Source organism: Petaurus breviceps, unplaced genomic scaffold, assembly GCF_028583685.1.
Source record: "Petaurus breviceps papuanus isolate PSGF00001 unplaced genomic scaffold, PetGlider_PUasm1.0 37, whole genome shotgun sequence".
Lineage (NCBI taxonomy): Eukaryota > Metazoa > Chordata > Mammalia > Diprotodontia > Petauridae > Petaurus > Petaurus breviceps.
In genome coordinates, this window is record NW_027186296.1 from 29,626,214 (window position 1) to 29,650,194 (window position 23,981).

The 23,981-nt window shown below is 38.9% G+C and overlaps 1 protein-coding gene across 1 annotated transcript in view; it reads left to right on the forward strand.

The window, feature by feature from the left end:
• The first annotated feature begins 1,036 nt into the window (after positions 1-1,036).
• The window catches only part of FAM81A (family with sequence similarity 81 member A), a 78,164-nt gene continuing 55,219 nt past the window's right edge, over positions 1,037-23,981 (forward strand). The window contains exons 1-3 of the mRNA XM_069098172.1: positions 1,037-1,147; positions 20,420-20,487; positions 21,170-21,443. Coding sequence (XP_068954273.1) covers positions 20,441-20,487; positions 21,170-21,443 — 321 coding nt within the window. The 5' untranslated portion in view covers positions 1,037-1,147; positions 20,420-20,440. The remainder of the gene's footprint in view (positions 1,148-20,419; positions 20,488-21,169; positions 21,444-23,981) is intronic.

Genomic DNA, 23,981 nt, shown 5'->3' on the forward strand with positions numbered 1-23,981 from the left:
TCTGGCCTTCAATTTCTTTACCTGTAAAATGAGGGCTTGAATTAAAAGACTTGTTAATATCTCTTCTAGCTCTATATCTATGGTCCTATGAATGCCCTCTGGTGATTGCTGTTTGAAGAGGATGCCGCTGATAGGTGTAATGCCAGTAAGATTTGTAAATGTATAAAGTGGGTTGCCTCGTGCATCACCCTCGGAACACAAAATACAGACAGAAGTCTGGAAAGGGTTTGGTTGGGGGTGGGGGCATTGGAAGGAAGCAGTCAAAAGAGAGGAGAATGAATTCTGGAGAGAGCCCAAATCCGATAGCGGTGCGAGCATCTCCTGCTGAAGAGTGTGCAAAGTAAAGGGTGCAGACTAAGCGAGGCACTGTCCAGCGAAGCAAGCAACTTGAGTCTTAGCTGCGGACTGAAAGGTACTTCACGAAAGCGCACTTTCCTCCTCCTCCAGTAAGCGTTCGCTCCCCTTGCTCAGGTGCGAAGTGACCCGCGCTTACTAATCGGAGGGTCAGATCCTAGCGATCCTTTCTTGCCCCAGTGTGGGTTGTTGTTGTTGTTGTTTTTTTAAAAGGCAATCATTATTATTTTGGGGGGCCACGCCGCGCTGCATCCTTCCCTAGACTCAGCCCGCTCCGCCCCTGGGATTTATTTTGCAACAGGAGAAATCCCCGCCCCGTCAGCTACCGGGAGCACGGTGGGAAACAACAGCGACGACTAGGGGAGGCTATTTTCGGTGTGGGATCGGGAGGGAGGCGGGGCAGCGCAACCTGTCAGGGGCTGGGGTTGGCGGGGAAAGCCTCCACTTGGGGCTGCCAAGCAACCGCGTCCAGGCAACGGGCTCCCGGAAACCGCTTGGCTCCGGCGCGCGCCGTGGGTCCGGGGCGGGTCTCGAGACGCCTGGGAGCGAACCCCCCTGGTGGGGGGGCTGGGGGGGCTGGCACGCTGAGGTAGTTAGAAGCGAGCCGATTGGCCGGCGCTTCCCGCTGCAGGGGAGGGAGGGATACGGCTGGGAGGGGGGGTGTCGGCGGCGAGGGGCGCGTGCTCCGCTCCTGGTTCGCCTTGGTTCGGCCGCCGCCGCCACCGCCGCCGCCGCCGCCCAGCAGGGAGGCTAGAGGAAATGGGTAGCCGTATCCCGCCCGCCCCCAGTGCCGGTGAGTGTTGCTCCCGCCGGGACCCACCCCGGGAGGCGGGTGGGAAGGAAGGAAGGGAGGCTGCTGCTGTTGAGACGCCGGCGGCTTCGTAGTCATCCCCCTCACCTTCTCCCCAGGACGAGGGGGGGACGTCTGGGGGTGAGGGGTCGGGTACCGCTGAAGCGCCCCCTCTGTGACCTTGACCTTGGGGCAGCCGCCTGGCAGGACGGAGGGGCTGAGGGCTGCTGCCAGGGAGAGCGCGTGATGTTCGGAGGGGCAGAAGTTGGACCCCAAGACAGCTGACATTGCATTGGGATTTGGGAGTGTTGCATGCTGACAAAATCCCGATAGTGTGGCTTTTCCCCCTAAAGCTATTACTTTGAGTTATAATAGAGAGGGCATTGGCTGGAGACCTGGATTCTAGTTTGGCCCTTACCACTAAGTCATCGTGTGACTTTGGGCTATTCATTTCGACAACAACAAGGATTTAGATTTGGAATGTATCTTTGACTCCAACCCCATTATTTTTGCTGGGCCTCAGTTTCCTGGTATGCAAAATAAAGAGGTTGGACTAGCTGGTGTCTCAAATCACTTCCCAGCCCTCAGTTTCCTCACCTGCAAAATGACTGTGGTTGGGACTAGATTATCCCTAAAGTCCCCTCTTTCAGGCGTCAGTATCCTACCTGCAAAAATAATTAAATAATTAGCACTTACTTCACAGGTTGTTGCGAGGATCAGAAAGCACTTTGAAAACCTTAAAGTGATGCATAACTGTCATTATTCTAGCTCCCTCAAATATGCTTTTTTTTTTTTTTGGTTGTTGTTAATGTGATGGGAGTTAAGAAAAAGAGCACCTTATTCTAAAGGGAAAACAGATGGGAGACTGAAGAGTTAATTACTTATCTCACTTGAAGAGACATTGGGGAGAGAAGGGTTAATTACTTTTCTCACTTGGAAAAACAGATTGGAGACAGAAGGGTTAATCATCACTTGTTTTTGTGGAATGGATCAGGAGTCTAGAGAAGTGTTAATACTTTTTTCAAACGATCTTTGTGAGAGCAGTCACTTTGACATTGTCCACTTTTTTGAGTTATCTGTTTAGCTGTCTAAATCATCAGCAGAACTGTGAACCTCTTGAGTTCTTGGTTTTCTGGAGTGTTAGACCTGAAGGTAACTTTGCATTTTTTCACAGGTAAAATCAAAACCCAATAGTAGATGAGTCTGGGAATGATGTGAGTCATTTCTTCAATATGTATGAGGGTTTTTTTTTTTTTTTGCATTCAGCTTATTCTGTGTATGGTGATGTTAATGATTTAACATGAATAAACTGAAACTGTGCTAGGCTTGACAAAGGTGGATTCAGTTTTAACAGTTTTCAGGAACAGGTGCACAGAAACAATTTAGTTTTAAACATTCAGGTTTTAGATTTTAAGTTCAGATTTAACTATCTGTGAAAGGGCGTATGTTTTATAATTAGAGCCACATCTAGGATATAGCAAATCAGCTGCTGTCTGGGTAGGGACCAGAAGTCAAGGGAAGAGGATACCGGAGGAGAGAGAGAGAGGGGGCAGAGGACACAGGAATTAGACTCAGAAAGCTAATACTATGAAAAAGTTACAGAGCTCATATCCACATAATTAACCCATAATAAACTCATCTTAACATAGGCAAAACAGGTGGTTCTTCCCCTCCTCACTTATTGTGTAGTGGAAAGAACATTAGAAGAATTGGGATCTAGTTGTGTGATGCTGAACTTTTGTTACCCACTTTGTAAATTGGGAAGAATTCTTACCTACCTCACAACTTTGTAATGTATGGATTTAAAGGCTCTGTAAGTGTGAATTACCATCACCATCTTACCATCTTATTGTAGATGTTCATTTTAGCCCATATATATTTATATAAATGTGGGACTGGGGTATGGGCGGAGCATTCTGTATGATTTACCATCCCTTCCAGCCCCTGGGAAATGCCCTCTAAGCAAACAAAATAAATCTAGAAGTGTGCCAATTTGGAAACAAAATATTTGTTAATCTAACTATTGCTAAGAGAGGGACTGTGCTGTATAGTGGCTAAGAGTCTGAGCCTTGGAGTTTGAGAGACATGGGTTCAAGTCCTGTTTGACTTTGTGACATGGAACAACTCACTCTTAGTTGTTCACTTGTGTCCGATTCTTCATGACCCCCAAGGGTCATGGGACCACAATGTCCATGGACTTTTTTTTTGGTAAAGATACTGGAGTGGTTTGCCAGTTCCAATGGATCAAGGCAGATAGAGGTTAAGTGACTTGGCCAGGGTAATACAGCTAGTAATTGCCTGAGGTAATATTCGAACTCAGGTCTTCTTGACTCCAGTCCAGCGTTCTATCCATTGAGCCACCTAGCTGCTTTGAGGCAGTTTTCTGAAACTATGAGTTGCACCATTGACTCAGTAGAGGGAATGTCCCACAAGGATGAATTCTCCCAGTCTTTGCCTTAGCTTTCCTTTCTTCTCTCAAAAGCTGCTTTTGAAGTCGAAAGTGAGCTTTCTGGAGGAGTAGAAAAGATGGTATTATCGATTTCTGTGCTACTCTTCTACCTACCTTTTATGACTTCAAGTTTTCCTCTCTACCCTGTCTCTTGCCATTATCCTTACTTAGCATCTATGTTAGTTAGCCATCCAACATCTGACTTCAAAGTTCTTCAGCTTCTATGGTTTCCATCACTATCCTGCTTCCATACCTTGGACACTTCATCTTGATACTCAGAACTGCTCTACCTCTACCTTTCATGTCCCACTTCTTCATGGAGCTGAAATTGCTTTTAGCTTTCTTTGTGACCTCTTTTCCTTTGATCATTCTTCCAGTCTATTACTATTCTTTCTTCCAGTCTGTCAGTCCCCAGATGACTTCACTTGTCCTCTAGAAGGGAGAGTTACCATTTTGATGCAGTCCTATCTAGGACATCCTAAACATCCTAGAATACTTTACTTCCTTGACCTTCTTCCAGTACCCCATGCCAAACATTGGTCCTGGATTCTCTGTATTTGATTTCTCAACTCTTAAATATGTGCTGCCAAGCATTACTTCATGGTTAAAAAAAATGACTGACTAGGTCACCTACAGATTCATGCTATACTACTCCACTTGAGTTGAGACAGTTACTGCTGTTGCTTATCCTTTTATTTACCTCTTGTTAACTTGTAACAGAGACTGTTCCACACCTTTTTATACTCCTTTTTTCCCCCCTCCAATCTGCCTCCCACCTTTCTCACACTTACAAACTTGCCTCCTATTTTACTCAGATGATCAAGGATATCTTGCTTAAGCTTCTCCCAAATAGATCTGTAATCTAACTCAGGAGTTCCCTCCAACAATGCCTTATCAAAACCTAATCAAGTCTTCCTGAAAGTTTGAGGTAGGTTATTCACCTAATGTGCTAGAGATCTTTCTCATTCCTCGCTATGGCATGAGGCTAACCAGTACAACACTAGCCATCTATTTGCCATATGATGTCTTTCTTTCTGTCTTACAATTCCTTGAGGATATCCTTAACCAATAGTCAACAATTATGAAGTGTCTACTCTGTGCCGCATTGTGCTAAGTTGGGAATATAAATAAGAAAGACCATCCTAAGGAACTTACAACTTAATGGGGGAAGATTGTGTTGTATGTGTTGTTGTGTGGTTTATCCTTTGTTCTTGAAGAGGACCATGACATCAGGGAGGTGATGACATGACTTGAAATTGACTTTGGTTTAAGTGAGGGAGGACTGTGAAAAGTCACCAGCCTCACTTTTTCCTCTTGAACCATCTTAGCCAGTGGCCAGATATAGATCAGGACAAGTGGGATGGGGGAAGATAATACACAAAAGAAAACTGAAAAGGGGGAGGGGTGCAGATGGGACATCATTTTCATGGAGTGGAAACCAAGCGGAGTAGCTGGTGGGAAATGAAGAGTTGGCTGGGAGTTCTGAGCCCCCCAACAGGAGACTTTGGGAGGCATTTATTGCTCAGCCCCTTAGTCTTAAAGGAGAGGTGACTGAGGGTGCTGAGTATCAAAAACTGAGTCAGTTTGCATGAAGATGACATTTCAGGTGATTAGTTTATCCTGGGGAAAGCCTGCTTTACAGATTTGAAACCAAGCTGAGCAGCTAGCTGGTGGGAAATGAGCATGCCCTTACTCCTGTTCTTCAGCGTTCCTTGTTGGTTATATGCTTATGCCTGCCACACCATTGCAGTCTGTGTGGTGCTCATCTTCAGTTTTTGACAGGTGTTCCACATCTCATTACCATACATTGACACTGGCAAAATGTTTGTATTGAAGATATACCAGGAGTGGGGAACCTGCAGCTTCAGACCACATGTGGCCTTCTAGGTCCTTGGGTGCGGCCTTTTGACTGAATTCAAGTTTTAAAGAACAAATCCTTTTATTAAAGGGATGTATTCTGTGAAGTTTGGCTTTAGTCAAAAGGTCGCACCCAAGGACCTAGAAGGCCACATATGGCCAGGAGTCCACAGGTTCCCCACCCCTGAATAGAACTTCACTGTTATGGGAAGTTTGGTGTCAGCAAAAGTACTTTGCAGTTTCTCCAAAACAATGTAGCCTACCTTCCTCTTCCTTTTCCATCCTGGGTCCAGCTCATTTTCCATCTGTAAAGTGTGTTCCAGATACGTATACTTTTAGACAAGAGGGTCAGCTCAGACACATGTTGAAATCTGCGCAATAGACATCTAACCGTTTCATCTTTCCTGCGTGTATGGAGAGCCAAATTCCTCTGAGCTCTTCATCACTTCAGAACTTCTCTGTATTGTCCCTCAACTTTTCTTACCCTCCATAGAGGAAAGGGTTTTCCTTTAGCCTTTTAAGGCTAAATTCTCTGTAAATACCCTTGATTGTAACCCCTCCTGTGACATCGTTGTCAGTTATTTCCTTTCTCTACAACCTCCAAACTCTCCATTGACTCTTTCTTCACTGTCTATAAAATATGCTCATCTCCCTTCCTTTGAAAAAACAAGGAGATACAATATCTTTCCACCCATGGAACTATCCTATTCTGAACAAAACATTTATCAGTAGGTGCTTCAGGGATTTTATCTGTGTGGATACTAACCACCAATCTACTAGATTGTAACTCTGTCATGCTTTAGTAATTGGGTTTTGTTAGTTGTAGTTAAAATTAAATAATTACCTGGTGACCAGTCCTCTAGAGTGGAGAGTTGCTGACACTTTGAATTTAGTTAGTCTGATTTCTGGATGAAAACATAAAACTCCTTGTTGTGCTATACCTATTGCATTTCCAGTTTAGTAAACTGCAAGCTATCTGAGGCTAAGGACTGTCTCGTTTTTATTTGGGTCTATTGAAGGTAGAACAGTGCCTGGCTCACAGTAAAGTACTTAATTAATAAATAAATGCTTGTTTATTGATGGGCTTTCCAGAGCTCTATTTTCAAAGTCTTTGAGAACCCATCTATACACCAGGATGGAACCTTAGGGTAGCAATGGACTTTAATTCAGGGAGGTTGAACCAAAATATTGATAAACCAGTTTAATAGAACCATGTTCTCATTTTGAGGAACTGAGTTTAGGATAATTAAAAAACTTACTTTCATTTTATAAACATGAATGACTTTTCGTTTTTCTTTTTTAACATGTCTTTTTTGTATATAATAGCTAAGTGAAAAAAATGCCCCCCAAACAAAAACCCAGAGTGCCTGACAAACAGAGTAACAAACCACTGAAGGATTTTTGAAAATAGCTGAATGTGACAAGAACATAACTAATTCCAATTAACACATTCACCTCACAGCCTATTAAATTTCTTTTTGTTTTTCCTTTTCTTTCCCCCTCTGACTCTCACCTTTCCCTTACTCATCTTTCCTGGCCTTCCTCTCTCCTCTTTAATTTTTTTTCTTTACCTCTTTGTATATCTCACTTTCTTCCCTTTTCTCCCAAATTGTCACTTGTATTAAATAAAGTGTTATGTCCATTTTGTGTTTTTAATCTAAAATGAGTTGAATTTGTTTTTCTCTCTAATCTTTTTTCCTCCATGCCCAAAGGGCTAAACTAAAATAAGTTGCTGTTTGTATGTGGCCAGCAGTTGGTTTCCTTCTCTTTCCTTTGCCCTCTTTCCTCCCCCGAATCAGAGGGTCCTTGATTAAAAAAAAAAGTTTATTTACTTGTGATCTAAATTGTTTAAACTAGCGTTTCTTGTTACCTTTGAATACATAAAAAATAAAACAAATGTAAATAAAATGTTATAAAAAAGGGGCAGCATTTTCATTTTTTACTAAGTAGAAATTATTACATGATGTCATTATCAGGTCTTGGTGAAAAGTCCCTAAGATAGAAACTTTCAGCGTCTCTCAAAATGTTTTTTGTTTGTGTTATGTAGTGGTCAGTTCTGTTTTATCAAGGAATACTTTGGTGGGAGATTATTTTCTGAATAAGGTAGCGAGAGAAGTTAAATGGGAGAGCCTGCTCTGTTGCTTAGTGTAGCTTCTAAAAAAAAATGTGTTTATGTGGGAGAGAATGTGTGGGGGGTTGCTTTCACATTATGGGATTCTTAAAATTGTTTAACTGGGAAGATGTTATTCAGACACTCCTGGTGCCTTCAGCTTGTTTTTTGTTGATTTCAGTTTTCTTTTCTTTTTTTTAATTATGTAGAGAAGAGTTCATGATCCTTTTCCTGTTCTCTCCCAAATAAAATTAATTTACCAAACCCAAGTGGTTACCTCAGATAGAAGATATTCACTGTCATAAAATTTAGAGGCTTTTTGGAGTTGGAAGAGATCTTAGAGATCATTTGGTCCAACCCCCTCACTTTAAAGTTGAGTAAACTAACAGATGAGTTTTTCTGTGACATAGTTTAACATAAAGACAAGTCACAAATAGTGTACCCTGTGCAACAATAAACAAAGGCATAGTTCTGTATAGAAAAGATTGAGGCTGCAGAAAGATGCTTGCTCCCCCACATCTAGTGCACTTAGGATGTACACATTAGTTTTTAGACAATATTTTTCTGTTTTAGCTGTTGTATTTGGCAGATTTGGGAATTTTTTTCAAATGTTAGAAAGAAAAGCTGCTAAATATAGTTGCTACATTATCATTATTATTTAAAAAATGCAACCTGCCCTAAAAAGTAACATTCATACTTGTGTTTTCTGCTGAAGGGCCAGCTGGAATAGCCTGCCAAACTTGCAGGTGGAATGGGACTGTCTTTTGGCAAAGGAAATATCACTCAAAAAAGGAAGGAAAGCTTTGAAACTATAGATTTAAAGACTCAAAAATCAAATCAACAAATATTTATCATACATTTATATGTAAAGCACAGTTAAGCACAACAGAAGATTAAAGATATAGAAAGACATTTCTGCCTCAAGGATCTGCTTATAGTCTATTTGTGATGTAAAGACAAAATACATTTTTAATTTTTTGCATAAATATAGGATGAAATCAACTGCAGTTGATTTTAAAAAGTTGACCCAGGGGTTTTGGTGAACTGTGAGCTCAATATGAGACAACTGTGATATTTGACAGTCAAAAAAGGGCTAATGTTCTCTTAGCTTTCATTTATATAAGTATGGTCAGGCTGCAATACAGTTTCAAATGTTGCATTTCTATATGGGTGCTACACGTTATAAAGAGTGTTGATGAACTGGAACACATCCAGAAGAAGGTGACTGGGATAATGAGAAACCTTGAAACCATGCCATATGAAATCAGTTGGAGATGTTTAGATTGGAATGGAGATTTAAAGCAAGATCATTGTCTTCAGATGATAGGAGTGTGGTTAGAAAGAAGAGGATTTAGATTTATTTTGCTTGCCCAGTAGGCAAAACTAAGCCCATTTAGAAGAAACTAGAGAAGAAGATTTTAGCTCAATAAAAATAATTTTTTCCAACTATTAGAGATATCTAAAAATGGAATGGGTTACCTTATAATGGACTCCCTGTTGCAGAGGGTCTTCTAGAGGGGGGTGAAATTCCCCAAGGGGGACGGTCATAGAGGGGATCGTATTTCAGATAAGGAATCAAACTCAATGACCTCTGTGTGTCCCATGATTTGTGGCTTTGTCATGGAGAAAAGAGAGGCCAGTGGGATATCTGGTACTTCACCAGTCCTAGAGGACCAAGCATTTTTGTACAAGCTTAATCTTTTCTGGAGCCAGCTATGCCTTTGTTTACTGTTGCACAGAGTATGCTATTTGTGACATCTCTGTATACACAGAATCATCATTGCCAACCCCTTTATTTTACTCTGTGCCAAAAACCTTCAGCCACCTGCAGTAGACCTCTTTGCAGGAGACTTGCCTCAGTACATACGATGTAGTGGAACACAGACATAAACAGGGTAATCAGACATGTCATAGTTGCAGTAATCTGCTAAAAGAGTCTCTGTCACAGTCAACTAACTGTACAGCCAGTTGAAGAAGACCTGTGCCTAGGCCTGGACTCTCCGTCTTCATGCTGCTTGTAAGTTCCTTAGAGTCGGAGAGAGGGTTTTTGGCAGTTTATTGCCTTTCTGATCTTTCAGCCCATCTGCCCTGCCTTCTTACAAGATCATGAAATGACTTGCTCCAGATCATGGAGGTGGTAAATGACAGAATCTAGACTTGAACTCAGGTTCTCCCATTCCAGACCATTCCTCAGTTGGTTACTCGGTATGCTTTGTGCCAAGCACTGTGCTGGAAACAAAATGACAAAAATGAAATGATCTCCACTTTTAAGGACATTAACTTCTTTTGGGGGAAATATATGCTCATAAAAATAGATAACAAAATAAGCAAGAGGTAATTTTTGGAGGTGAGGTAATAGTAACAAGCATTGGGGGGAGGAGCAGGAAAGGCCTCAAGGAGGAAGTAGCCTGAATTGAGATTTGAGTGAAACTAGGGATGAGATTTTCATCAGAGGAGATGAGGAGGAGGGAGTACAATACAGGCATGGGGGCAGCCTTTGCAAAGGCAGGGACTCAGGGGATGGAATATTGTGTGAGTTTGAGGAACAGCAAGTAGGCCAGTTTGGCTAGACTATAGAGTGTGTGAAAGGGAACAATGTGTACTAAATCTAGAAAGATAGACTGGAGTCAGATGGTAGAGAGTTTTAAATGCCAGACAGAGGAGTGTGTATGTAATCCTCCAAGTGACAGACCCACTCAAGCTTCTTGAGCAGGGTGACATGATCAGACTCGTTCTTTAAGAATATCCTTTGGTTAGCTGGGTGGCATGTGAACTGGAGAGCAGAAGGATTCAAAGTTAGAAAATCAAATAGGAAATTGTTTTAAAAGGTCAGGTAAGAGGGTCATAAGGGTCCTGGCAACTGTATGGATACGGGAGATAGTGAAGGTTAGGGAAAAGTAAAGGGTGAGTCTTAGACTGCAAACCTAGGGGACCGGAGGAATGCTGGTTCCCCTGTCAGAAATAAAGACATTCAGAAGAAGAGTGGGTTTGGTAAAGATACTGAGTTCTGTTTTGCACATGTTCAGTTTGAGATGCCTGTGGGACATTGAGTTGAAAACATCCAGTAGCGACATAGAACTGGAGCTCAGCAAAGGGAATAGGTCTGGATGTATAGATCTAGAAATCTATTTCATAGAGATGGCAATTGAATCCATAGGAGCTGGTTAAATCACTAATATATATATATATATATATATATGTATATATATACAGAGAGAAAGAGAGCGAGAGAGAGAGAGAGAGAAAGAGAGAGAGAGAGAGAGAGAGAGAGAGAGAGAGAGAGAGAGAGAGAGTACTGCTCAGAGATAGAACCTTGGGAATATATCTATAGTTAAGGTGTAGAACAAGGATTATAATTCAGGAAAGGAGACCCAGATCAGCCAGGTAGATAAGAGGGGGAACCAAGAGAGAGAAGTGACATAAAAACCCAAAGAGAAGGGTATCCATGAAGAGAGGGTAGTCAGTGGTGTCAAATACTGTTGAGAGATCAAGAAAGATGAGAATTGAGAAAGAGCCCTTAGATTTGGCAATTCAGAAATCACTGGTACTTTGGGAGAGAGCACTTTCAGGTGAGTGACAAAAGTCAGAAGCCAGATTGTAAAGAGTTATGGAGTGAGATCAGAGGAAATAGAGGCAATGTGTGTAGACAATTTTTTTTCTAGGAGTTTGATTGTGAAAAGGAAAAGAAAGATAACAATAGCTTGAATGGATTGTAGGGCCAAATGAAGGTTGTTTTTTTTTTTTTTAAGGATGGGGAGACCTGGAAATCTTAGTGGGTAGCAGGGGAGGAATGAGTAGAGAGGGAGAGATTGGAGATTACTGAGAGGCTAGGGGTGATTGTGGGGGCAGGCTGCTGGAGGCAGTGGGAGATGGGAGTGAGGGTAAAGGGATGAGTCTTGTATTTTCTTGGAGACTAGAATAAAGGAGGACAGAATAATGCTAAAGAATTTTGAGAAGTAGGATAGGGGAAGAAGTGACAACTCAAGCTAAATGACCTATTTTCTCAGTAAACTATGAGTTAAGGACCTCTGCTGAGAAGGTAGGGGCAATATGGGAAGCTTGAGGAAGTGGGAGAATTAGGGGAGAATAAAAGAATTGCCTTGCAATGAGGACCCAGTTGAGATTAGATAACATAGAATTTCAGTGAACCTGGTCATCATGGTTGTGCGGCTTCCTCCACTCAGCCTCTTCTTTATTTAAAAAAAAAAAATGTTGTTTCCACTTCCTAGTTACTCTCTCTCCATTTCCATCCAATAGAAACCTTTCTTGTAACGAAGTAAAGTTAAGCAAAACAAACCAACACATAGATCATATCTGATAATATATACCTTATTCTGTACCTTTATTATACCACCTCTCTCACAAGAGGTAGAAAGCCTGTCTTGTAATAAGTTCTCTGAAATCTCAAATGATCATTGCATTGATCAAAGTTCTGAAGTATTTCAAAGTTTATTTTGTTTGTTTTTACATTATTGTGGTTACTGTATAAATTGTTCTGGTATTGCTAACTTCATTTTGTTCATATTAGCTTTTCAAATTTTTTTTTCAGGGTTCTAATTTAAAAATTTTTTTTTAATTTATTTAGTTTTAGTTTTCAACATTCATTTCCACAAGATTTTGAGTTGCAATTTTTTTCTCCCTGTCTCTCCCCTACCTCCACCCCAAGATCTGTTCTTTCTTATTTCCTCCCCCATCACCCCCCTAACTTTCTAGTAGGGCAAGATGGGTTTCTATACTCCAGTACCTGTATATCTTATTTCCCATTTACATGTAAAAAACAAAATTTTAAACATTTGTTTTTAAAACTTTGAGTTCCAGATTTTTTCCCTTTTTCCCTCCTCACCTACCCCCACTGAGAAGATAATTCAATATAGGTTATCCATGTGTACTTACCCAAATCATTTCCATAGCAGTTATATTGTGAAAGACTAACTATATTTCTCTCCCTCCTATCCCGCCCCGCACTTATGCTATTTTCTCCTTTGACCCTATCCCTTTTCAGAAATGTTTGTTCCTAACTACACTCTCCCCCAATCTGCCCTTCCTTCTATCATCCCCCCTCTTATCCATTACTCTTCTATTTTCCTATAGGGTAAGATACCCAATTGAATATATATTTTATTTCAAAATTTTTATTACTCCCATATTTTTTATTAAGGTTTAATAATTTTTTATTCCATTCACATACCAGAGTTTATTCAGCCATCCTCCAAATGATAGGTACTCACTTTTCTATATAGCTAAATTTAAAAAATATTTTTGAATTTTTTATTTAGCAAGCATTTATTTTATTTACACCCTCCCTACCATCTCCTTCTCTTTACTCCTGATTGAAAAAAAGATAAAAACAAAACTTTTATAAAAATATGCTTAGTCAAGCAAAACAGTCTCACATTGGCCTTAAGGCACAATGATATTCCATTATGTTCACATACCATAATTTGTTTAGCCATTGTCAAATTAATGGATACTGTTTTAGTTTTGAGTACTTTGCTATTACAAAAAGTTTACCATTTTTTTTGGGGGGGTAAATATATGTACTTTTCCTTTTTCTTTGATCTTTTTGGGGTATGGATGGTGGTATTGCTAGGTCAAAGGGTATGCAGTTTTGTGACTTTGAGGGTTTAGTTCCAAATTGCTTTCTAGAATGGTAGTTTTAATTCATAGCTACCAAGAGCGCATTAATGTGCCTGTTTTTCTGAAGTACCTTTGACATTTGTCATTTTCTTGTTCCTTTTTTGTCAATCAGATGAGTATGAGGTAGAACTTCAGAGTGGTTTTATTCTTCATTTCTTTTTTTTAAAATTAATTGATTAATTTTGCTTTTTGGAGGGCAATTGGGGTTAAGTGGCTTGCTCAAGGTCCCAGGGCTAGTTTTTGTGTTAAGTGTCTGAGGCTGGATTTGAACTCAGGTACTCCTGACTCCAGGGCTGGTGATCTATTCACTGTGCCACCTAGCCACCCCTGTTCTTCATTTATTTCATTATTAGTGATTTGCAGCAAAATTTTCCCCCACACAACTGTTGGTAGCTTGGATTTCTTCTTTTGAAAATTACCTGTTCATATGCTTTGATCATTTATCAAATGGGGAATGACTATTGTATAAATTTGAATCAGTTACTTCATCCTGGAAATGAGAAAAAAATATGCTTCCATAACAAGATGTGAGATGGACTTTTAGGTTATTGCCCTTGAAAATTGTAATTGCTATATTACAATTAAAATGATACCTAATGGTTAACACTGAATCAGAAAATCTAGTTAATTGGAATCTCATTCATTGAACTTCCTGTGTATATTTTGTTGTACTAGGTTATGTGTTTTGGGTTTTTTTTTTTTTTTGCTTTTCTGGAGGGGGGAAGGCAGGGGTAACTGGGGTTAAGTGACTTGCCCAAGCTCACATGGCTAGTGTTATGTGTCTGAGGTCGGATTCGAACTCATGATTCTAGGGCTGGTACTCTACTCACTGCACCACCTAGCCACCCCAGGTTATGCTTTTAATCCAGTATTTCCTATTTTTCATGAATATCTGTAGGTTGAAAAGATAAACTTTCTTGATTTTAAATATGCAAATTATTTTTCAATTTAGAATAAATTTGGCTAAAAGAGTAAGACTTTTTTTAATGCCTACAGAAAAATTACAGCTGCTTTAAAACCAATTTCAAATTCAAATTCTGTTAAAATTTTGTTTGAGTTTATTTTGTCACCATCTCTTAATTTAAAAAGATCCACACTTAAAATTATGTTAGATGGGTTATGGCATACGTTCAGTATATTTTCTTTAAAGGGAGGGGAGGGAACAAGTATTTATTAAGCACTTACAGTGTGCCAGTCACTGTATTAAGTACTTTACAAATATTATCTCATTTAATTCTTTAATATTACTTTGCTGTTAGTGTCTCATATTTATGATTACATGATGATCAGCCTATTTAAAGAAAAGTAATTAAAACTTTGAAATCCTAGCATAGAACCATTGTCTCTCTAGCAGAGAAGGTTTGCAAGAAGGTGGTTCTGGTTGCCTCATGCTTTGTATCATTCTGAGAGAACATTTTATTGCCATCATGGGGTACAGACTAACTGCCAAATTGCTCAGAGATTATATGAAGGTGGATTTCCTGTTCATCCTCTTGACCAGAAATGGACTGTTGGGTCTTGCCTTATATATTCATATTCAGCCTCCCTGCTGTAGGAAGATTATATTTTATAACACTAACAAATGTTTAAAGATTCTTAATGGAAGGAGGCTGACTGTTCATAGACTGTCCTCACCATGTCCCATCCAGGAATTGGTATACCTTTTCCATTTTTTCAACTGATAGCCTTTTATCCTACTCTTATCTTACCCAAGGCTAATTGACCAATATCTACCTAATCCCTTCAGTTACCAACCATAACATGTCTTCATTTTGGTCCTTATGCCTGTTGATCCACATGTCTAAAACTGCAATTGCAAACAACTTCCAGTATAACCATGGCCCTATATACCTTAGTGGATTGTTTTCAGGGGTCCCTGTTTTGTTGAGCACAGATATCTTGCTTTATTCCGGGCAGCCTAGTCAAGCAGAGGAGCTCTCATCCTCTAGTATGGAGCCATAGCCTTGATGGAGCCTACAGATCTGCCATCCAAGATCATCTTATATGCTACTTCTGGCAAGAATATCATAGGTTATGTGTTATGTCAAATCATCTTTGTAATTATGAGCCAGTCCTTATGCTGAAGAAGGATCCAGGAATGAAGAAGACCCACAACTAAGGCAAGAGGGAGAATAAGAATAACCCCAAACGCTTGTTCTTATGCCATCCTTTATGGTATCCTATCTTAGATTCAGCTCCCTTATTATTCTTTAGCTACAAAATAATAGAAATATATGCTTTAATTATTCAGCTGTAGCTGACTCACTAATTTAATTTTAAATATCTTGAACTTTTGTCACTATTCTTTGTTCTAGTAGCTATATTAACATTAACGTTAGTTCTAGCAGATAGATTAATATTAGAATTCCATAAGCACTATATAATGTGTATTTAATTAAAATATTTTTTTATGGACACAGTTTTTTCTTTTTTGCCACATCAAAAATCCCATAACCTTTCTATAAAAAAGTTAAGCAAACCATCTAATACTAGTGTTTGTCCTTGACAGCAGTGTGGTTTTCTGATGTTAATAGAAAGGAAAGTAGATAGTGTGTTTTAATATCAGCCACCTGGAACCAATACTGGATGACTTGAATTAAAGTCTTTTAGTTTTATCTGAATTTACATGATCACAGTCACTGTATATATTGTTCTTTTGGTTCTGCCCTCTTTGTTTTGCCTTAGTTTGTATAGATCTTCCCATGTTTCTTTCATTCTTTATATATTTTTTTTCTGGCCAGAAATGTCTCTTTATTTATATAGGCTAGACATAGGAACTGAACCTGTGATTTCAATTGATACAGGGAATTCTCAGATGAGGAAATACCTTCTACCAATTCAGGTCGGCTCCTCCTCAGCAACTAGAAGTCTTAGAGAGCTTTCTAGTGACTTGCCCAGGGTCACAAATACAGTGGGTATCAGAGGTAGGTCTTGAGCTGTCATCCTGACTTTAAGTGCGGCACCCTACTATATACTTATTTTTATGCTTCAAGGTCAGCACTATATCACCTCTGTATTCAAATATAGAATCATCATTAGGGCAGGGCAGCCTGTGCTTCAGTGCATTGTGCCAACTTGCTGGTTGGTAACTGGTAGCTTCCTCCCTGCAGAGGTCCAGAGTCTACCCTCCTTTTTTTTTTATAATGAGCAATTGGGGTTAAGTAACTTGCTCAAGGTTACATGGCCAGTTATTTCTGGGTGTGGTGCTAAGTATCTGAGCCCAGATTCGATCCACAGGTCATCCCGACACTGGAGCCGGTGCTCTTACTTGCTGTGCTACCTGGCCACCCCAAAACTAAAAGTTTTTGATATGATTATCTTTTTTGTTAGTTGAGATTATGAAATATTTATTAAAACCAAAATGTAATCCAAGTAATTGGTGAGATGGTGTGGTATAATGAAAAGAGTACTTGCTTTGAATTACAAAATCGTAGAATCATAGAATTTGAGAGTTGGAAGGGATCATAGCAACCAGCTAGTCTAACCCATCCATGAAAGGAGTCCCTATTCTAATATACAGCTTTTGTTTGAATACTTCTGAGGACAGGGAAGACAATACTTCTTGATGTAGCCCATTTCAATTTTGTACAGCTTTAATTGTTAGAAAGATTTTCTTAACATCAGGTCTAAACTGGACTCTTGCAGCTCCTACTCATTGCTTTTAATTCTGCTTTTTGGGGCCAGACAGAATAATTCTAATCCCTTTCCACATGACAGTCGTTCATATACTTTTTTTCCTTGATTAAAACAGCTAAGTCTTCTCTAGGCTAATCATGCCCATTTCTTTCAACTGATTTTTATATGAAATGTACTTAAGGCCCTTCGCCAGTCTGGTTGTCTTCTTTTAGATGTCCTTTAGCTAATCAATGCCCTTCTTAAACTGTGGTATCCCACCTGCACAGAATATATTAGATAAGGTCTGTTGAGAAAAGGGTACAGTGGGATTATTGCCATCTTCTCCCTGTACTTGTATAGGTGATTTTTTTGGTAAAGTATAAGATTTTACATTTATCCCAATTGAATTTCATTTTATTAGAGTCAACCCAGTGTTTTAGTGTTTCAAGAACCTTTTGGATCCTGGCTATACTTCTCAGCTTTATGTTATCTACATATTTGATGAGTGTGCTTTCTATGCCTTTATTTATGCTGTTGATTTACAGTTTTAGATAGTTGTCTAGGGAGGCTGAGTGACTTGTCTAGGGTCACATATCTAATATGTAGTAGGGTCAGAATTTGACCCAGGTTTTCTTGGGCTACAGGGTCAGCTTTCTACCTACTTAACCAAGTTGTCTCTTTTCTTAGTTTAGTAATTCTGACAAAAAAGGAAATGCAGTTAGTTTAGCATGCCCTGTTATTGATAAAGCCATGCTGTCTTTGTAATCACTGCCTGTCTTACTAAATGTTCACCAATCATCTCTGTAATGATCCATTCTGGAATTTTTATAGAATTGAAGTCAAGCTCACAGGCCCGTTGTTTATAGACTCTGTTTTCTTACCTTTTTTTTTTTTAAGACTGGGACTTTTTTTCCCTTTTTCTAATCTTGTAGTGCTTTTCCTATTTTCTGTGATCTTTGTAATACTGTTGACAGAGGTCAGCAAACGTAACTGCTAGATATTTCAATGCCCAACCATGTAGTTCATCTGGATCAGATAGCATGAATTCATTCCTATAGCTGGTGCCACGTGGGAACCCTTTCCCCTTTCTACTCTGCAGGGCTCCCTGGACCCAACGGGATTGCTTTAGAGGGCCTAAACTGGAACTGGTATTGCCTTTTTCCTTCCTTGTCTCACTTCCCACCTCTAATATTCTTTCCTTTTCCTTACTTGGCCAGATATTGACCTTTCCATTCCCACCCCTGCCTGAAGACATTCAGAATCCCTATTCTTCTCTGACCCATAGGTCCATTCTCCAGTTTCCAGTGATGGAAGGAAGATACTTTGATGCATCTTATGGATTCATGGGCTCTTGGGGTTTTTAATCCTTCCTGTAGCCACCTTCTTAGCATCTGCTAGTCTTTCCATCCTCCATGAAGTATCACCTCTTACATATATCATCTTCCCCAGTTAGAGTGTGAACACTCCCAGAGAACAAGGACTGTCACCTTTTTAAAAAAAAATCTCTTGTTCTTAATACTGCTCTTAGGATATAATAAACATTTAATAAATGCTTTTTCATTCATTCTCAATCATTTATCCAGGGCAGCTAGGTGCCCTCTTGCTACTTTTTTTTTTTTACTTATCTGGGTATTAGTTGCTTGTTAGTAATTTTTTTTCTGCCATTCCCATTGCAAAAGTCATTCTCCTTGACAGGGGAAGCAGAAACAAAATTAAGAGTGGAGTAATATTGCTTTCCCTTTGTTGTCAGTTAGCATAGTCCCATCTGCTCCAGACAGACATCTCATCCCTTCTTTGGTGCTCTTCTTTCACTCAGAATAGCTTAACCCTCTCCCTGCCCCCCAAACAACCAAACCAAATAACCCTTTTCTGTTGTTCTTGGTTTCCTTCTCCAGCCTTAACTCATTCCAAAATTTTGCATTCCTGACGCTTTACAAGACTAGGCCATACCCATCTTGTTATCTGGCCTCGCAACTTCTGTATGATTTTTGCTTAAATCTAAAGTAGTTGGTGCATTCACTGAATATCCATATCAATCTTTTCACACAAATTACATTTTTCTTTCTCACCGGAATTGTTTCCTTTTGTATATTAGAATTTTGTTCTTGAACATCTCTCCTTCTTCCTGAGCTGACTTCTGTTTTAGTTCAGGGGCTTGTACCTTTCTTTCTTCTGACTCTTTTGATATTTGCTTTCCAAAATCTATAGTGCATATCTTATTACTTATAGTGCCTGAATTTCCTCTTCTCTGTCACACTTCTAAAAGAGAGTGGTCATTTCCCTCTAGGGTTCCCATCTTTTCCACCCTAGACACTCATTTCTACCTCTAAATGTGAAAATCAGATCCATAATAAAAACTTCCCTTTTTCTTCCCCCTTTGAAGGATGAAATTCTTAAAGGAGGACCTGGATTTACATCTTTATTTTGTTCTTTTGCTCCCTGTGTAACCTTATGCAGAATACTTCACCTTTTTGACCCTCAGTTTCTTCCTTTGATGGGCGGGGTTGGACTAATCATAGCTTCCCAGGGTGATACTGCCCCCTTGGGGGTGCTGGAGCGATGCAGAGTAGTGGAGTGGGGTGGTAGTAGCTTCAGGTGTAATTGGGGTGGGTTGAATAAAAATAGGGGGTGGTAGAAGCAGAAGGAAAGAAGAGAAGAGAAGAACATTTTGAAGATATTTTGAAGAAACATTTATCCATGTTTCATCTGTTGTGTAATAGTCAAAGTCACAGTGATTACATTATTTTCCAAATAAATATACAAAATGCAAGTTATAACTGATCAGTGGTCAAGTCCACCAACAGGTCCTAACAAGCAAGTGGTGGCAGGCAAGCTTGTTGCCCATTGTTGGGAAGTCCAGAATGTTTTGGCAGTAATATGTCAGTGTAATGACATATTTATAATAGGATACTATAAGGTTACATCATCAAAATTTCAAAGTAGGAAAAACCCCACAAATTTACAATAAATTATTAAATTTAACATGTGTCATTTCAAAAACACTTTTTGAAATGACACAAATTGAAAAAAAATTAAAGGGTTAAACAAAGTAGATTTCCAGGGGAATGCTGAGTAATTTTTGTTTTGAAAAGGAGGTGGTAGTCCAAATAAATTTGGGAACTTATTGGATTAGATGATCTTTGTAGAGTCTTCCATATCTAAATTCTATGAGCTATTAATAAAGATATAGCATTAATATGACTGCTGCCAGTAATGGACTCACAGAATCATACTACAATGATAACTTATTATTTTATTTAATTTTTAACAGACTCACAATTTTCTAAGTTTAATTAGCAAATTTACTGAATACAGACATATTTATAATAAAGGAAAACTCTTTTTACTTAAGCATTGTTATGGTAAAAGTTTTTTGATCAGCCTAGTATATGTTAAGAAGCTTTTTGGTTTTACTTTAGTTTACTCTTAACATTTATCTTTTGTTGTTTATTTCATATTTAAATCCCAAATTCCTTAAAAATAAAAGATTTAAAATTTAAGACTGGAATTTTCTGCATATTTTTATAGTTTCCATTATTATATTTATGAAGTTACTTTTGGTGCCATATATAAACTGTTAAGTAATTTGATGCATATTTTTCAACAGATGTGAATTATTGAAAAGAAAATGGCACAGCGAAGCACTGTACTTCCTTCTCTTGTCACCGAGGAAAGGTATATTATATGAAAAATATGTATTTCAGTGGCTTAATCTTTTTTAATGAAAATACTGATTTTCTTCTGTACTAATCCTGCATCCTTCTGTAATATGAGTGTTTAACCTGTGACTGTTTAGCCATGAAAAGCTTTGTTGAAGGGCAAGAAAATGATTGTTTACTCTGCTCCAAAGTTCTGCTCTGTGGGGTACAGTATCAGAAGACAGTGAGCCCTTTTCCCTGTGGCTGGAGGGGTAACCTCCATTTTTGTACTTTTAGAAGGATGGAGAGAAGAGGCAGTAGCCACAGATTTTTGCTCTTAAAACTTCTGCCTAATTTCTTGACCCACCCACCCTCCTGGGGAGACAGTTGGATAAAGTCTGTAAGTGCTGAGGAATAGGGTAGAATGGAAGATTTTCCTATCTGGTCCTAGTAGTTCTGTGTTCCCCAAAGGTCAGAAGATTATATTTGACCAGATACTAATATATTTGCTTGCCTCTTGCCCTGCTATTAAGGTAGTATGCTAGCTGCTGCCTAGTTTTTGGGAAAAAAAAATTAGGAGCAAGGAAGAAGAAAATCCTGCCCCATCCCCACTTTGTGCATAATGCTCACATGCTTATATTTGCTTTGTGAATATGTAGAATCAAACTCATGGTTTTTTCCTTTGCTAGCAATACACATGAAATTATTACCTTTTGTAGGCGAGTTAGAACCATGCCACGACATAGCCAATCTCTAAGTGTGGCTCCGTATTCATCGGCAAGCCTAGTGGACCAATTGGAAGATAGAATTCTGTGCCATGAGAAAACAACTGCAGCACTTGTGGAACATGCTTTCCGTATAAAAGATGACATTGTTAACAGTTTGCAGAAAATGCAAAATAAAGGTGGAGGAGATCGATTGGCTCGACTGTTCTTAGAAGAGCACATCAGAAATATCACAGCAATAGTGAAACAACTTAATCGTGATATTGAGGTAAGATTTTTTTAAGTCAAGAGATTATGCTCTATTATTGGTTTTGCAGTTATCTATCCTTGAAGGTTATGTGTCATTTTTTAGTTCTTTTTCTCCATCACCTTCTATATCTATTCACTTGCCAAGTCCCTCATGTCTCCATAATATCTCCTGTATCCATTGCCTCCTTTCCGTTTCTACCACCATCACTCGCCCCTGGCCCTCATTACATCTTGCCTTGAGTATTCAAGCAATTCCATTGCTTAAAACTCTTTAATGATTCTCTGTTATCATTCACAAGCTGGTGTTAGCCTTTGAAGCCTTATTCTATACCAGGGGTGGGGAACCTGTGGCTTTGAGGTCACATGTGGCCTTCTAGGTCCTTGGGTGCAGCCTTTTGACTGACTCCAAGTTTTATGGGACAGACCCTTTTATTAAGGGAATTTGTTCTGTGAAGTGTGGTTTCAGTGCAAGGACTGCACTTGAAGACCTAGAGGGCCCCATGTGGCCTTGAGGCCACTGGTTCCCCACCCCTGCCTTACACTATAGTCTTTTATGTACTCTATGTTTCAGCCAAATCAGACCACTCACTATTCCATGAATATTTCCAGTGTTTTCCCAATACCATGCCTCTGCTTCAGCCGTCTTCTATGCATGAATTTCCCTATCCCCAATTTCCACCTGTTGAAATCTTATTCATCCTTCAAGATCTTCTCTAATTCTTTTTTTTTTTTTAAAGCAATCAGGGTTAAGTAACTTGCTCAAGGTTACACGGCCAGTTATTTCTGGGTGTGGTGCTAAGTATCTGAGGCCAGATTTGATCCCCAGGTCATCCCGACACTGGAGCCGGTGCTCTTACTCACTGAGCCACCTGGCCACCCCTTCTCTAATCCTTTTGGTTGATAAATGATTTTTCTTTCCTCAGTTGGAAATTATTTTCCTTTTAGAACTTAAAACTGCCTTAGTGCTTTTGTCATACTCTAGTTTGTATTTTAGCTGTTTGAATACAAATCTTTTCTAGTAGATTATATGCTACTTGAGGGAGGGAGCCTTTATGGCAGTGCTTTGCACATAGTAGGCACTTTAAAAATGTCATGTTTTAAAATTTGATTATTTAATATTAGTATAATTATTAAATTATAGAGCTGGAGGGAATTTCAAGAGATTTTATAGGCAATACTGTACCTAAACTATCTCAAATAATATTTTTCTATTATTTTCCTAATGATGTCCAGGAAAGCAGCTTTCACAGACACCCTTGTATTCATGATTATATTTATTAATAATAGAGTCAAATATTAAAAGCTGTAAGGAACTTTAGGGGTCATCTTTTCATTTTATGGATGAAGGATTTGAAGCCTGGAGAAGGTAAGTGATTTTTCAAGAGTCACATGGGAAATTGCTAGGCCAAGACTTGAAACACAGATCCTCCAGCTCCAGATCTTGAGCTCTTTTCACTGTTCCATTTTGCCTGTAGTATTTGTCACTGTCAGTGATATTCATGGATAATCAAATTTCTCAAATCAAATTCTCTAAATCAAATAAGTCAAAAATCATCTTTTTTTTTTTTTTTGGTCCACGGAGAAAAGCCAAATAATTTTCTTTATAAGAACTTCACATATATTAAGCCATTTGTCACCTTTCCTTTCATCAGATGGAGTAGCGTTAAATCCTTTATCATAAATATTATTTTCCAGCTTTCACTCATTTTTAGTACTGTATTTAGATTCTTCTCTTTTTTCCAAATTTCTCTTAAATGAACACAGTAAAAACCGACATTGGCTTTTTATAATCAATAAGTATTCATAAAATACCTACTGAATGCCAGGCACTGATCAAGGCAATGCAAAGCATGGAATAATCGCTATCCTCAAGAAACAAACTCTTGTTTGGAAAATATTTCATAACTGAAGATTTATAGGTACCAATGCTATTATGATGTTAAAATATTCTATGCATAATTGTCAAATATCTGAATAAAAAGTATAAAGAAAATATTTTAAATTACAGATACAATATACTTACACTTCTTTCCAGAATTCTTTTTCATTTGACTAATTAATTAATAGTGAAAATTAAATTTCTGTGTGCACGTAAGTTGTGATATTAGTTTGTCACATTCATTAATCTTTTGAATTTACTACACTGCAATCAGCAGCTAAGTTAATTCATCTCTAGGTTTTGAAAAAGATCCCCCCTCCTTTGTTTCTCATGTTGCTTAAAGAAAAAGTTTGCTTACTTTTTATTTGTGAGACAGAAACAGAATAAACTTAGGGAAAATTTCAAGTGATTTAAAGGTGGTTTTTATATTTAGAATTTCTTTTCCTTTTAAGTTTCAGATTTGAGGCTTAAGTCTTTTTGGTCCAAAAGGAAGAAGAACCAGGCAGCTGCAGCAACCCCAGCTCACTGCTTGCCTCCCCTTACAGGCTTGGAGGTTCACTGGGGTGTTGATTGTTGTTTGTATCCAAAGCCCAAGAGATGTAGAAAAGATGGGATATAGTTGGTTGGGGACAAAAGAGTGAGTACTGACAAGACCTCCCTATCCTGTCACCAAAATAA